Below are 12,872 nucleotides of genomic sequence, written 5' to 3'. Positions count from 1 at the left end.
TTATATAGGAAGGATAACAAGCTGCAGGTGAGAAGGGTCAGGGTTGAACTGGGAAGCACGTCAGTATTCAGGTGATGCTGACCTCTGGTGGCGAGTGTGGTTGTCACACCTGACAGAACCCCCCCCCAAGGCGGCTGCTCCAGCAGGCGCATCAGACCTGCGACGAGGACGACCCCTAGTGCGAGGGGCTGGACGATCCGGATGGGCCCTGTGGAAGTCAGTGATGAGGGAAGGATCAAGGATGTCATCTGCACGCACCGTGTATGCATATCCCCCATCCACTTCTAGTGGGGGGGGGAGGCCCGTCGTCAGAGGCCAGCACATCACCTGTAGAGGAAACAGGCTTCAGGAGAGAGACATGAAAAGATGGGGAGATGCGGTAATGTGGGGGCAACTCAAGGCGGTAGGTAACAGGGTTAATCCTACGCAAGACAGAAAAAGGACCAATATACCTAGGGCTCAGCTTCTTGCAGGGTAGTCGCAGTTTCAAATCACGTGTGGAGAGCCATACCTTTTGCCCTGGACAGAAGGTGGGAGTGTTGCCGCGTCTGTGATCTGCGTGGATTTTCTGCTGACGGATTGCTCTTTGGAGCCGTACATGTGCTGAGTTCCAAACCCCCTCACTCCTCCTCATCCAGTCGTCGACTGCCGGCACTTCAGACGGCTCACCTGACCAGGGAAATAATGGGGGTTGAAAGCCTAGCACGCACTGAAACGGAGACAGGCCTGTAGAGGAATGTAATAGGGAATTCTGTGCATATTCTGCCCAGGGAAGAAAACGGCTCCAGTCGTGCTGGTTGTCACTGCAGTAAGAGCACAAATAACGGCCTATTTCTTGATTCAGCCTCTCCACTTGTCCATTGGACTGAGGGTGGTAGCTGGAAGTGAGACTGACGTTAATATTCAGCAATTTGCAAAATTCCTTCCATACATGTGAAGTAAACTGAACCCCCTATCAGAAACAATATCCTCGGGCAGCCCGTAAAAACGAAATACTTCATGGAAGAACCTCTCCGCCGTCTCCAAGGCAGATGGTAACTTTTTGAGGGGAATCAATCTGCAGGCTTTGGAAAATCGGTCTATGACCACTAAAATTGCCGTGTTACCATTAGAGGGAGGTAGATCTGTCAAGAAATCCACAGCTATGTGCGACCAGGGGCGATGTGGGACAGGAAGAGGCATAAGGCGCCCAGCAGGGCATTGACGGGGTGTTTTACTTCTAGCACAAACTGAACATGACTTGACAAAATTCGTCACGTCAGTGGATAAACTGGGCCACCAGAAAGTGTTCCGGACCAAGGAAATCGTTCGGGTGATACCAGGATGACCCGAGCTCAAAGAGGAGTGCACCCACTGCACCACATTACTTCGAAGGTTAACGGGAACATGGACATGTCAGTTGGACATGTTGGGGGTGCTGGGTCATTGTTTTGAGCTCTCCTAATTTCTTCCATACAATCCCAAGAAATTGGGGCAACAATACACGAAGGGGATATTATGGGGTCTGTACAGCTGGGCTTTTCCTCAGAATCATGTTGGCGGGAGAGAGCGTCAGCCTTGCCATTCTTAGATCCAGGTCTATATGTTAAAGTGAAATTGAAGCGTGTAAAGAATAACGCCCACCGGGCCTGGCGAGAATTTAGACGTTTTACTGATTTAATGTACTCCAAGTTTCTATGATCTGTGAGAATGGTGAAAGGGTGGGCAGCGCCTTCGAGCCAGTGCCTCCATTCCCCCAAAGCCGCTGCAACAGCCAACAATTCACGATTGCCCACGTCATAATTTCGCTCGGCAGGATTAAGTTTCCTGGAATAGAACGCACAGGGGTGGAGTTTAGCTGGGTCCCCATGTTTTTAGGAAAGAACAGCTTCGATCCCAGTCTCGGATGCATCCACTTCCACCAGAAAAGGATGGGAGGGGTCAGGGTGGCAGAGAATCGGAGCAGTCGTGAAGCTCCGTTTGAGTGAGTCAAATGCCGAATCGGCTCTGGCTGACCAGTTCAATTTTTTGGCGTTGCCTTGTACTAAAGAGGTGAGGGGAGCGGCTATCATGCTGAAGCCTTTGATGAATCGCCTATAAAAGTTTGCAAAACCCAAGAAGCGCTGCAGTTCTTTAACAGATTTGGGTCGCGGCCACTGAGTCACTGTTTTCAGTTTCGATTCATCCATTTTGACTCCCTGCGTGCAGATGATATACCCCAGAAATGATACCACAGGCTTATGAAACTCACATTTTTCCAATTTCACATATAGATTGTGACTCAGGAGGCGTTGTAGCACCATCTTGACGTGAGTGATGTGTTCAGTGAGCGAGGGGGAGTAAACAAGAATGTCGTCAATATAGACTATCACCCACTTATTGAGCATGTCTCTGAATACATCATTTATGAAAGATTGGAACACCGCCGGGGCATTTGCCAGCCCGTACGGGACTACCTGGTACTCATAATGGCCAGTTGTAGTACTAAAATCCGTTTTCCATTCGTCACCTGGCTTAATACGTATCAAATTGTATGCGCTCCGGAGGTCCAGTTTGGTGAACATGGTGGCTTTTCTTAGCTGTTCGATGGCTGACGGGACTAGAGGTAGGGGATAGCGATATTTCACTGTTATCGCATTGAGTCCTCGATAGTCAATTCATGGTCTCAATCCTCCATCCTTTTTTTCAACAAACAAAAAAAACCCGCGGATGGGGGAGTGGTAGAAGGGCGTATGTAACCCAATTTCAGAGCTTCCTCCACATACTCTTCCATGGCTTGAGTTTCTGGAATAGACAGGGGATAAATACGACTCTTAGGGGGTATGGTACCAGGAAGCAGGTCAATTGCACAGTCAGTGTCTCTGTGGGGTGGAAGTGCTGCAGCCTTGGTCTTACTAAAAACTGAGGAGAACTCTGTATATTCAACAGGAAGTGGCACTTTTATAGCAGTATCAGGACTTTCAACTGAAGTCGTCAAACATGGTAAGGTCATGCAGTGGGAAAAACAGAAGGGGCTCCATTTCTCTAATTCACCGTTGGGCCAGGATATTGTGGGGTTGTGAGTAGATAGCCAGGGGAACCCAAGAACTATGGGATTTTCAGGAGAGGGAATGGCTAACAGTGACATACTTTCTGAGTGCAAAATTCCTGTGACAACGTTTAAAAGAGGAGTGGCAGCTAGGATTTGACCAGAGCCAAGGGGCTTTCCATCCAGTCCTTTAACTATCAGGGGTGATTTTATTTTGTGGAGGGGAATGTGAAGTCTGGTTGCAAGGTCTTGGTCTATAAAGTTTCCGGCAGCTCCAGAATCAATCAGCGCTGGGAGAGAGAGACGGTGAGAGCCCCAGATTAGTGTTACGGGTAGAGTGAATTTGCGACTTTCAATAGGAGAATAGATAGTCTCACTCACCCGTTTGGGATTCTTGAGAGTGGGACAGTCACCTTTAAAGTGTCCTTGCTGGCCACAGTAAAAGCAAAGACCCTCGCGCATGCGTCTTAGCCGTTCTTCGGGGGTGAGCTGCACACGACCAATCTCCATGGGCTCCGGCACAGACTGAATGGCGGAAGGGATAGAAGAGGAGCTGGTGATAGGACGGCGTCTGGAACGAATGAGGTTGTCCAAGGTGATGGACAATTGGATGAAATCCGAAAGGCTATTGTCACTGTCTCGACATGCCAGTTCCGTTTGAAGGGCTTCATTGAGGTTACGGCGGTATACAGCTTTTAAAGATTTCTCGTCCCATCCGGCCTCAGCAGCGAGAGTGCGGAAGTGTAAAGCATGCTCCGCTGCTGTCTTGTTCCCCTGCTTGAGGGATAATAAAAGCTCTAGAGGATCTTTACCGCAAACAGGGTGATCAAAAACCTCCCGAAACACACGTTCGAAGTTAACATATGTAGAGGAATCAGGCACCTGAGTTTGCCACATAGCTGTAGCCCAGGAGAGAGCTTTACCAGTGAGCAGGGACATAACAAACGCTATTTTGGATGAGTCTGTGGGAAAGGCTGTAGGGGCACGAGAAAAATAAATCGAGCACTGCATTAGAAATCCTTTACACAGACCAGGGGAACCATCATATTTATCAGGGAGGGCTAGCTTGACAGAAGGGAGTGACGTGTCTGAGGTGGGGAAAGCTGTACTGCAGGCTGCGGGGAGACTTGAGCAGGCGGAGGGGCTTGAGCAGATAGAGGGGCTGAAATCTGAAGGTTACGAACCACATGGAGCAATTCGTCAAGGGTATTGGTGAGGTGAACTAGTTGTTGGGCATGAGAGCCCAATAGCTGACCCTGAGCCAAAACAGCAGCAAGGAGATTAAGCGGGTCTTCTGGATTCTGGGTTGGCGAAGTATTCTGTAATGGAGACTCTTCAGACCGATTAGAATCCATGAAGGCCGTTTACTCAAGCACTCAAAACCAATATCAAAGTCAAAAACAGTCGAGAAGTCAAAAAACCAGAAAAGATCACAAAAACAGCAGAGGTACCAAAGGGAGATCAAAAGCAGAGTCCAAGAGTTCAGAAAAGGGTCTAAATAATCCAATGACAGCAATCCTACTTGAAACAAGGCTTGGTATGCAGATGAGACTGGCAATACTTCGCAGTGAGCCAGTGTACTGAGGATCCTTATATAGGAAGGATAACAAGCTGCAGGTGAGAAGGGTCAGGGTTGAACTGGGAAGCACGTCAGTATTCAGGTGATGCTGACCTCTGGTGGCGAGTGTGGTTGTCACACCTGACAACAGTACTATGAACAATTATAAATGATGGGAAACAATTTTAAGACGAATTCATATGAACTGAAAAAAATATTGACCAACAGAGTAATACAGAGGTCTGAACCCCAACAACACTCATAACATACCTGAGCCAGATAATGATCAGCTGTCAAACAATTAATACCAGACTCAGATGTGCAAGGAGCTGAAATAGATCCAAGTTGTGGACATTTTATGTGGACATACGTGGACACAAGAAACAGGACACAGATAACTCGATGTGCATATGTCCATGCCATAATGCCTGAACACTAACATTACTGATATCACACTGCTAATGCTGTTACCGATCTCTCCTTTTAGAGTTAAATCCATGATGAGTGAGAGAACTGTCAGATTCACAGCCCATCGCTTCTTCCTCTGTTGTTTCTCAGTGTTGGTCTTCTTTGTCAGAGATATGAGGAAAGTGCATCTGTTAAAAATCTATTTTAAGACAATAAATTTGAAATTACTTTTGGATCTGCATATACAAGCAGGCTGAATTTAAAGGGGACCTGTTATGCTAATTTCCAATGTTCATAATTTTATTTTTGGGGTCTACTATAATACTTTTACATGCTTCAGTGTTCCAGAAACACATTATTTTTCTCATACTGTAATTGTTTACTCACCCTCTGTCTGAAACACTCTGTTAAAGCTCCTGTGTCTTTGAGCCCCTCCTTCCTGATGAGCCCAGTACGCTCAGATTAGTTAGCTCGCTCATTTGGCTCTGACTGATCAAGATGCGTTGCGTTGTGTGAGGGCATGCCAAGCTCGCTGGTAGGTGGGCAATAAGGATTGTGTTATGGGCTTACATCATCTTGTAACAAAGGAAAAGGGCTGGGGAACTCCAGCCCTCAGGCAGCTGAGAAAAGTGGTTTCTGTGGGAAAGAGTTTCTCCCTCTGGCATATACTTTCAGCTTTGTATCTTACACACACAAAAAGCTACATAACACAGTAAATAAAAGGGAAATCATTATATATTCCCTTTATAAGTAGAATATAATGTACAGCATACATAATTTTACTCATCTAAAATCAACTCAGGCATTTAGTACACAAAGAAGAGTGACAAGGCTTTAAATAATACCTATGCATGAACTCCAGCGTGGCACCCAGCTCACACGCATAGCTGATGTTCAGACAATCGTGTTCAGTGTAATGAAAGAAGCATCAGGATGAGGCCACCTGGGTGAAAGCACAGTTGAGTGTTGAGAATGATATGGACTGCCACCATACTGGATGAGGCCCAAAGAGAGAATGTTCCTTGGGAAGGATTGAAAACAACAAAGTTGATTAGATAATTCATAATTCTATTGTTTTCATCCTCTAACATGCCAAAGTCAACATGCAACAGAAATGATCATTTGCAGTTGAGGCAGGTGTGAGCTTAGTACTGATATCTGTATCTGTTACAAGCTGTGTTAAAGGAGAATTCCACCTTTTTTAAGCACAATTTCATCATTAAGATGCAAAAAGTAGTTTGATACAAAATGTTCCATTGTGGAAAAACTTACAGAGTCAGAGTTGTTCACAGTGGCAGTGACAAGAACCAGACGTTTGAAGAGTTCAATGTCTCTAATCTCTCACAGAGAATTATTACATGAAATGATTATTAATAAGAGCTAAACTCTATTACAGCATGTTTACCACATGCTGTATGCTATAAATTGTAGGGCTCTGAGACTTGCAGTATTACACATTAAAGCACTGTGAAGAAGTAAATTCATAAATATTGATACAGTGTTGGTGATATTGCCATATCGATATTTTGAACACAGCTGTAATGGCAAATAACATATTAATAAATTGAATGAACAAAGTGCAGATATTTGAGTACTCTAACCCAGCTTTACCTAAACATTCTGCTCGTCTGTAGTACGATAAATACTTCATGAAATATATTTGTTTGAAATACCCACCAAATTTAAACATCTGTCTGACATTCATAGTTTTATATAAAAAATTAAAACTTGAGTCTCACCAGTTGCTCAGCTTCAGATGATTTCTGATGAGAAACATCTAAAACAAAACAGACACATGAGGTAAATGCAGCAAAACGATAATAACAGCAAAGCATAACAATGAAAAACACAAAACAAACTGGTCATTATATATTACTAATAAATGTAACCGAGTAAAACATAGATTATTAATATAAAGCACAAATAATATCTTTTAAAAATACTCTAGAAAGTACAAATCCACCAAGACGTTACTAGAGTAAATGTAACTGAGCAAATTAAAATTATTACTACCCTCTCTGAACCACACAGACTGACGGGCTATGTTCAGTCTCATTGTTGTATTGTTCAGTGTGCTGACCCTGCTGCACTGTGATCAGTCTCAGATTTCATTCTGAGGCAGCCTTTCATTTGGAGCGGTGCTAAGCGGCATCTGACGCAGCCGCGAGGCGTAAACAGACAAGCCGCTTAGCCGCTAGCTAGCTAACTACATACGCTACCCTAACGCTGGTGTCTTCACTCGGCAGATCCACCCAGAAATACAGAAATAAAAGTGTACTCCAGCCGACTGTTAGTGAGGCTGCTCATCTCATTCGGTCACTACTCACCTTTTAAAAGCAGATTCTGACCGTTGCAGTCGCCACTCCAGTCGTAAAACCAGTCTCCACTCCACTCGGTCCAGTTAGTTATCGTCAGTCAGCTACGCAGCTGAAAATCCTCGTTTCTGGGAGCTGAAAGCGTCACCCGGCAGGCGGCGCTGTCTTAGTAAGGAGTGTAAGAGAGTCTTATCGAGGTTTAACACTCGCTAAACAAACTCGATAAACTGCCCGCGTTAGCGACCTGAGAGACTCGCTCACTGTAAACGACTGTAACGGTCGCGCTTGGCTTTAAAAGTAGGAACGGCGGAGAGCGCTCGCGCTTCAAAACCGAACGTCCAAGAGGCGGAGTCGCGCGCTCTGATTGGTCTGAAACTCCCGCCAGTCTTTTCCTCCCATAGATCTTTTTTTTCTGGTTCGCGCCTCTCTGTACTGAATAAACTGTGCTGTTTTGTTTTTGTTTGTTTGTTTGTTTGTTTTTTAATCTAGACACAGAATAGAAAACTGCAAACTCTTGAAATACATGAGACAGCTGTACAGCATTATTTTACAAAGCATTACTGAAGAGGCTGTGTCTTAAAACATTAAAGTCAAAGTATGAAGTTGGGCATTTAAACAAAAATCTGTTTATTATGTAATTTTACGTGGTGAAACAATATAGGTATTTATATTACTACTCAAATACATCTGTTTATTATTGTTCTTGTTTTGCAAATACCTGGAGATAATCATTTTGAAAGTTATACATGGTATATAAAAAAGTTTGTTCTCTCTTTCTGTTGGGCCAAATTAAAAGTCCTAATGGTCTAACTTTGGGCAGCCCTGATCTGCTTAAGAAAATAAACAGAAGAGAGTGAACCAAGTGCTTTTTCTGCATTAAGTTTTGGTTGTATGTGATCTCTAAAGTACCCAGGTTAGCTGTTAAGTACACTTACTTCCTATTAGTTCAAAGTTGTTTTATCTTGGTTCCTAGCTTGTTGTCTCTGGTTACAATTGTACATTTGAAAATAGATCAATGTTGTTTTAATCATAGCATGTTTTCTGCAAATGAGCAAAAGGCTGTGACTGACTGTGATTATCTCCATTGGTAAATGTTACAAATTAAAAGTTATTCTACCATGAACTTCAATGATATAAGGAAATGAGTTTAAACATTTTAAGGTAAGGTAAATTTTGCTCTTTTGCTACTGTAATCACATTTCTGCAATAATCAAAAAACAAAACAAACAAACAAAAAAAAGAATCACAAAAGTACAGAAAGTAAAACCTTAGTGAATGTTCTTTTAGTAATATCACACAAAAACCATAAGATTACAGCAGGCTGTTTCTTGAGGACATACTTATATTCTCATTATATTTTCCATTAGGCAGTGCTGTGGTAATCCTGGTAATCCTCAGTTTAATTTTGTATTGTAAGTTTGGCAGTACCACAGGAATACCACATTCATACAACAGGACCTTTTGTAATGGACCACTCTTTGGACTCAACTGAACTGTCTTAAGACACAACATCTCTATGTCTTAAGACAAAGTGATGTCTTAAGTCATGCCCCATCTTCAAGACACACAAAATAATTACTTCTTTGTCTTAAGACGTTAACTTTCATGTCTCAAGACAAAGACACTGTCTTCACTCATACGTCTTAAGACATTCTTGAGATGTCTTGCCATAAGAAAATGTCTCAAGACAGCTTATAAATACTGTCAAGACATCTTAAGACACAGTGACAGCTGGGTATAAGTCATGCCCCATCTTCAAGACACACAAAATAATTACTTCTTTGTCTTAAGACGTTAACTCTTATGTCTCAAGACAAAAATCGTGTCTTCACTCATACGTCTTAAGACGTTCTTGAGATGTCTTGGCATAAGAAAATGTCTGAAGACATCTTATAAATACTGTCAAGACATCTTAAGACACAGTGACAGCTGGGTATGTACCGAGCTGAATATTAGTAGCAAGAGATAACAGTATGAAATATACAGCATCATTTATGTAAAATTTCATCTTTAGATTGAAAGAGAAGCAAACCATTTAACAATCATTATATATTGCTTTTAAACAAACTCATCCGTCTGTCTTGGATCACTCATGGCATCATCCCCAGCTTCATTTTTAGGTTCACTTCCATCACTGTCATCAACTGTGTTGCTGTCATGCTAGGGGTGGGAATCTCTAGGCACCTCATGATTCGATTCGATTATGATTCAGAGGCTCCGATGCGATGATAAAATGATTATTTTCTATATAAATATAAGGATTTATATATAAAAGGATTTCTGTTTTCTCACTGTGTGACAGCTTGGAACCTTTAAAGCAAAGTACCTCTAATGATCCATAATGAATTTACTTTCAATATTTTTATTATTAAATCAAATGGAAGTGATGTGGCAAGTCAACTGGAAGGTTCTAATTCACTGCTCTTCTATGGAGCACATGAGACGCTGCTGCCACTCATCTGCAATAAAATGAGCAGTTACGATGAAATATGATCCTGTGGCAATGGATATCCATGCAGCAGATTACAGCTATTCTACCTGTTTTCTTCAGTGATTTCATAACTTTGGTTTTGGTCTCATTGTAGAGAGTGGGGGGGTTGCTGTGTCAGTAAAATATCTTCAAGACAGGTCGCTGTATCTCGGCTCCAAAGTGTGCAACATAGTGTGAAAGCCCTGGAACTAGCCTATAACTGCTAGTTCACCTAGCTAGTAGCTAACGAAAAAGCAAAGTTGTTCTCCAGATTCTCGTTTGAATTGTCCTGTTCCACCTTAAACGGTGCAGCAGTTACATTCTGGTGCCTCAGGCACCATTTAAGGAAAACAGGAAAATTTGAACAAGAAGCTGGAGAACGAGAAGTGACTTAGCCTCGTAAAAAGTAGAACATTGAGAGACATTTTACAAGAAACATTTCTACTTTCGTGGAAAAGTTTCCAGCTGGTGATGCAAGTGACTACAGCTGAGCTAAAGCTTAAAGTAGAGCAAAGTAAGTATGCATTCTTGTTTGTATTATACAAACAAACACTAGGACATTAGCACATACTGAGACACATGAACAGCCAAGATGGTAAATTGTACTCAAAATGTTGTTATTTGTTGAAAGGACAAAATGATTCATTAACATTTGGGTTGCGACGTCTGCACTAGCTTTTAATGTAGTGTGCATGCCACAAAATGTCCGGGCGCTGCACTTTCATACTTTGCACAGCTCACCCTTTTGCGTTCCATAAACATTACGTTATCAATTAAAATTTAGAAAATCGATTTTTGACATTTCCCTTCCACCCCTAAGTCATGCACTATGTCATCACTGCTGGATGAAAACCTCATATTTCCAGAATAGTGACATTATGGGACAAAGAAAATCACTTTAAACTTTTAAATCAAACTCCAATGTCCAAATAATGAGAGAAATATCATACATGCCAAAAAAGTTTTCCATTGTAATGAAATTCAAACATGAACACTTTCAGGGCATCATGATATATTCCAGAGAGAAATGACAGAGAACGACCCCATAAACGACAGAGAACGACTAAACTAGCACAGATACAGGCATTTAAACCCCATAAACGATAGAGAACGACTAACCTAGTGGATGTCCAGGCATTTAAACCCCATAAACGACAGAGAACGACTAAACTAGTGCATGTTCAGGCATTTAAACCCCATAAACAACAGAGAATGACTAAACTAGCACATATTCAGGTGTTTAAATTGCATAAACGACAGAGATTGACAAAACTAGCACATATTCAGGCGTTTAAACTCCATATAATTGACAGAGAATGACTAAACTAGCAGATATTCAGTGTTTAAATCCCATAAACGACAGAGAAGGACTAACCTAGTGCATATTCAGACGTTTAAACCCGTAAACGACAGAGAATGACTAAACTAGTGCATATTAAGGGGTTAAACCCCATAAACGACAGAAGCCAACTAAACTAGCAAATATTCAGCATTCAAACCCCATAAACGACAGAGAACGACTAAACTAGCGCATATTCAGGCGGTTCAACCCCATAAATGACAGAGAACGACTTAACTAGCACATATTCAGGCATTTAAACCCCATAAATGACAGAGAACGACTAAATTAGCACATATTCAGATGTTTAAACCCCGGAAACTACAGAGAATGACTAAACTAGCACATGTTCAGCGTTTAAACCCCATAAATGACAGAGAAGGACTAAACTAGCACACATTTAGCATTTAAACCTTATAAATGACAGAGAATGACTAAACTAGCACATATTCAGGTGTTTAAATGCATAAAGGGCAGTGAACAACTAAACTAGCACATATTCAGCATTTAAACCCCATAAACTACAGAGAACGACGAAACTAGCATATATTCAAGTGTTTAAACCCCATAAATGACAGAAAACGACTAAACTGGCACATATTCAGGCATTTAAACCCCATAAATGACCGAGAACGACTAAATTAGCACATATTCAGATGTTTAAACCCCGGAAACTACAGAGAATGACTAAACTAGCACATGTTCAGCGTTTAAACCCCATAAATGACAGAGAAGGACTAAACTAACACACACACACACACTTATTTACACAAACACACACTGACACAGTCACATACACACACACACAAACACACACACACACACACACACACTAATCTCTCATCTTGTGTGCAGATTCCTGTGAGTTCACTCTGGATCCAAACACAGCACACAGTTCTCTCTCTCTGTCTGATGGGAACAGAAAGGTGGAGCGTGTGGGATCTTCACAGATGTATCCTGATCATCCGGAGAGATTTGATTGCTGTGCGCAGGTTCTGTTTAGAGAGAGTCTGACTGGACGCTGTTACTGGGAGGCTGAATGGAGCGGGACAGTTAATATAGCAGTAACATATAAATCAATCAGCAGGAAAGGAGGCATTGATGACTGTCGGTTTGGACTGAATGAAAAGTCCTGGATTCTGAGCTGTTCTGGTAATAGATACTCTGTCTGGCACAATAGTAACAGCACTGAACTCTCTGCTCATCCCTCCAGCTGTAAGAGAGTAGGAGTGTATGTGGACTGTCTGGCCGGCACTCTGTCCTTCTACAATGTCTCCTCTGATACACACACACTGACACACCTACACACATTCTCCACCACATTCACTGAACTGCTCTACTCTGGATTTTGGGTTTATTATGGCTCCTCAGTGTGTTTGAGATAAAATAACCTCCTGAGTGAACATCACAAAACACACAGAACTCTCTCTCTCTCTCTTTCTCTCTCTCTCTCTCATTAACTCTAATTATAAAACAGTTAGCTCTGGCCATGCAAGCTGATTCGTTGAGAAGCGTTCTAGCCGTGCTGTTATTTCGCCATAACATCACGTTTTTTTCACAAGCACTGTATCACTCCACTGAGATGCCATTTCTAAGCAACGACTTTGACACCTAAACAACGTGGAATCAGCCAGAAATGAACCCTATACCATTCGCCAAACAAAATGTGAGATGCTTTACAGACTGGCTGGAGCAAAACAACATTAATATTGATCTAGCAAAAAAAAGACAACACTGAGGTAAACTTTGTATTGCAGCAGTTTTATGGCTCAGTC

At 42.2% G+C, this 12,872-nt stretch overlaps 1 protein-coding gene across 1 annotated transcript in view; it reads left to right on the top strand.

The window, feature by feature from the left end:
• LOC118803727 overlaps positions 1-12,637 on the top strand; it is a 67,892-nt gene extending 55,255 nt beyond the window's left edge. The window contains exon 11 of the mRNA XM_036564216.1: positions 11,953-12,637. Within this exon, the coding sequence (XP_036420109.1) occupies positions 11,953-12,482 (530 nt within the window). The 3' untranslated portion in view covers positions 12,483-12,637. The remainder of the gene's footprint in view (positions 1-11,952) is intronic.
• The last annotated feature ends 235 nt before the right edge of the window (positions 12,638-12,872 follow it).

Source organism: Colossoma macropomum, unplaced genomic scaffold (genome assembly GCF_904425465.1).
Source record: "Colossoma macropomum unplaced genomic scaffold, Colossoma_macropomum, whole genome shotgun sequence".
Lineage (NCBI taxonomy): Eukaryota > Metazoa > Chordata > Actinopteri > Characiformes > Serrasalmidae > Colossoma > Colossoma macropomum.
The sequence above is the reverse complement of the archived record's forward strand: the minus strand, read 5'-3'. Positions and strand labels throughout refer to the sequence as shown.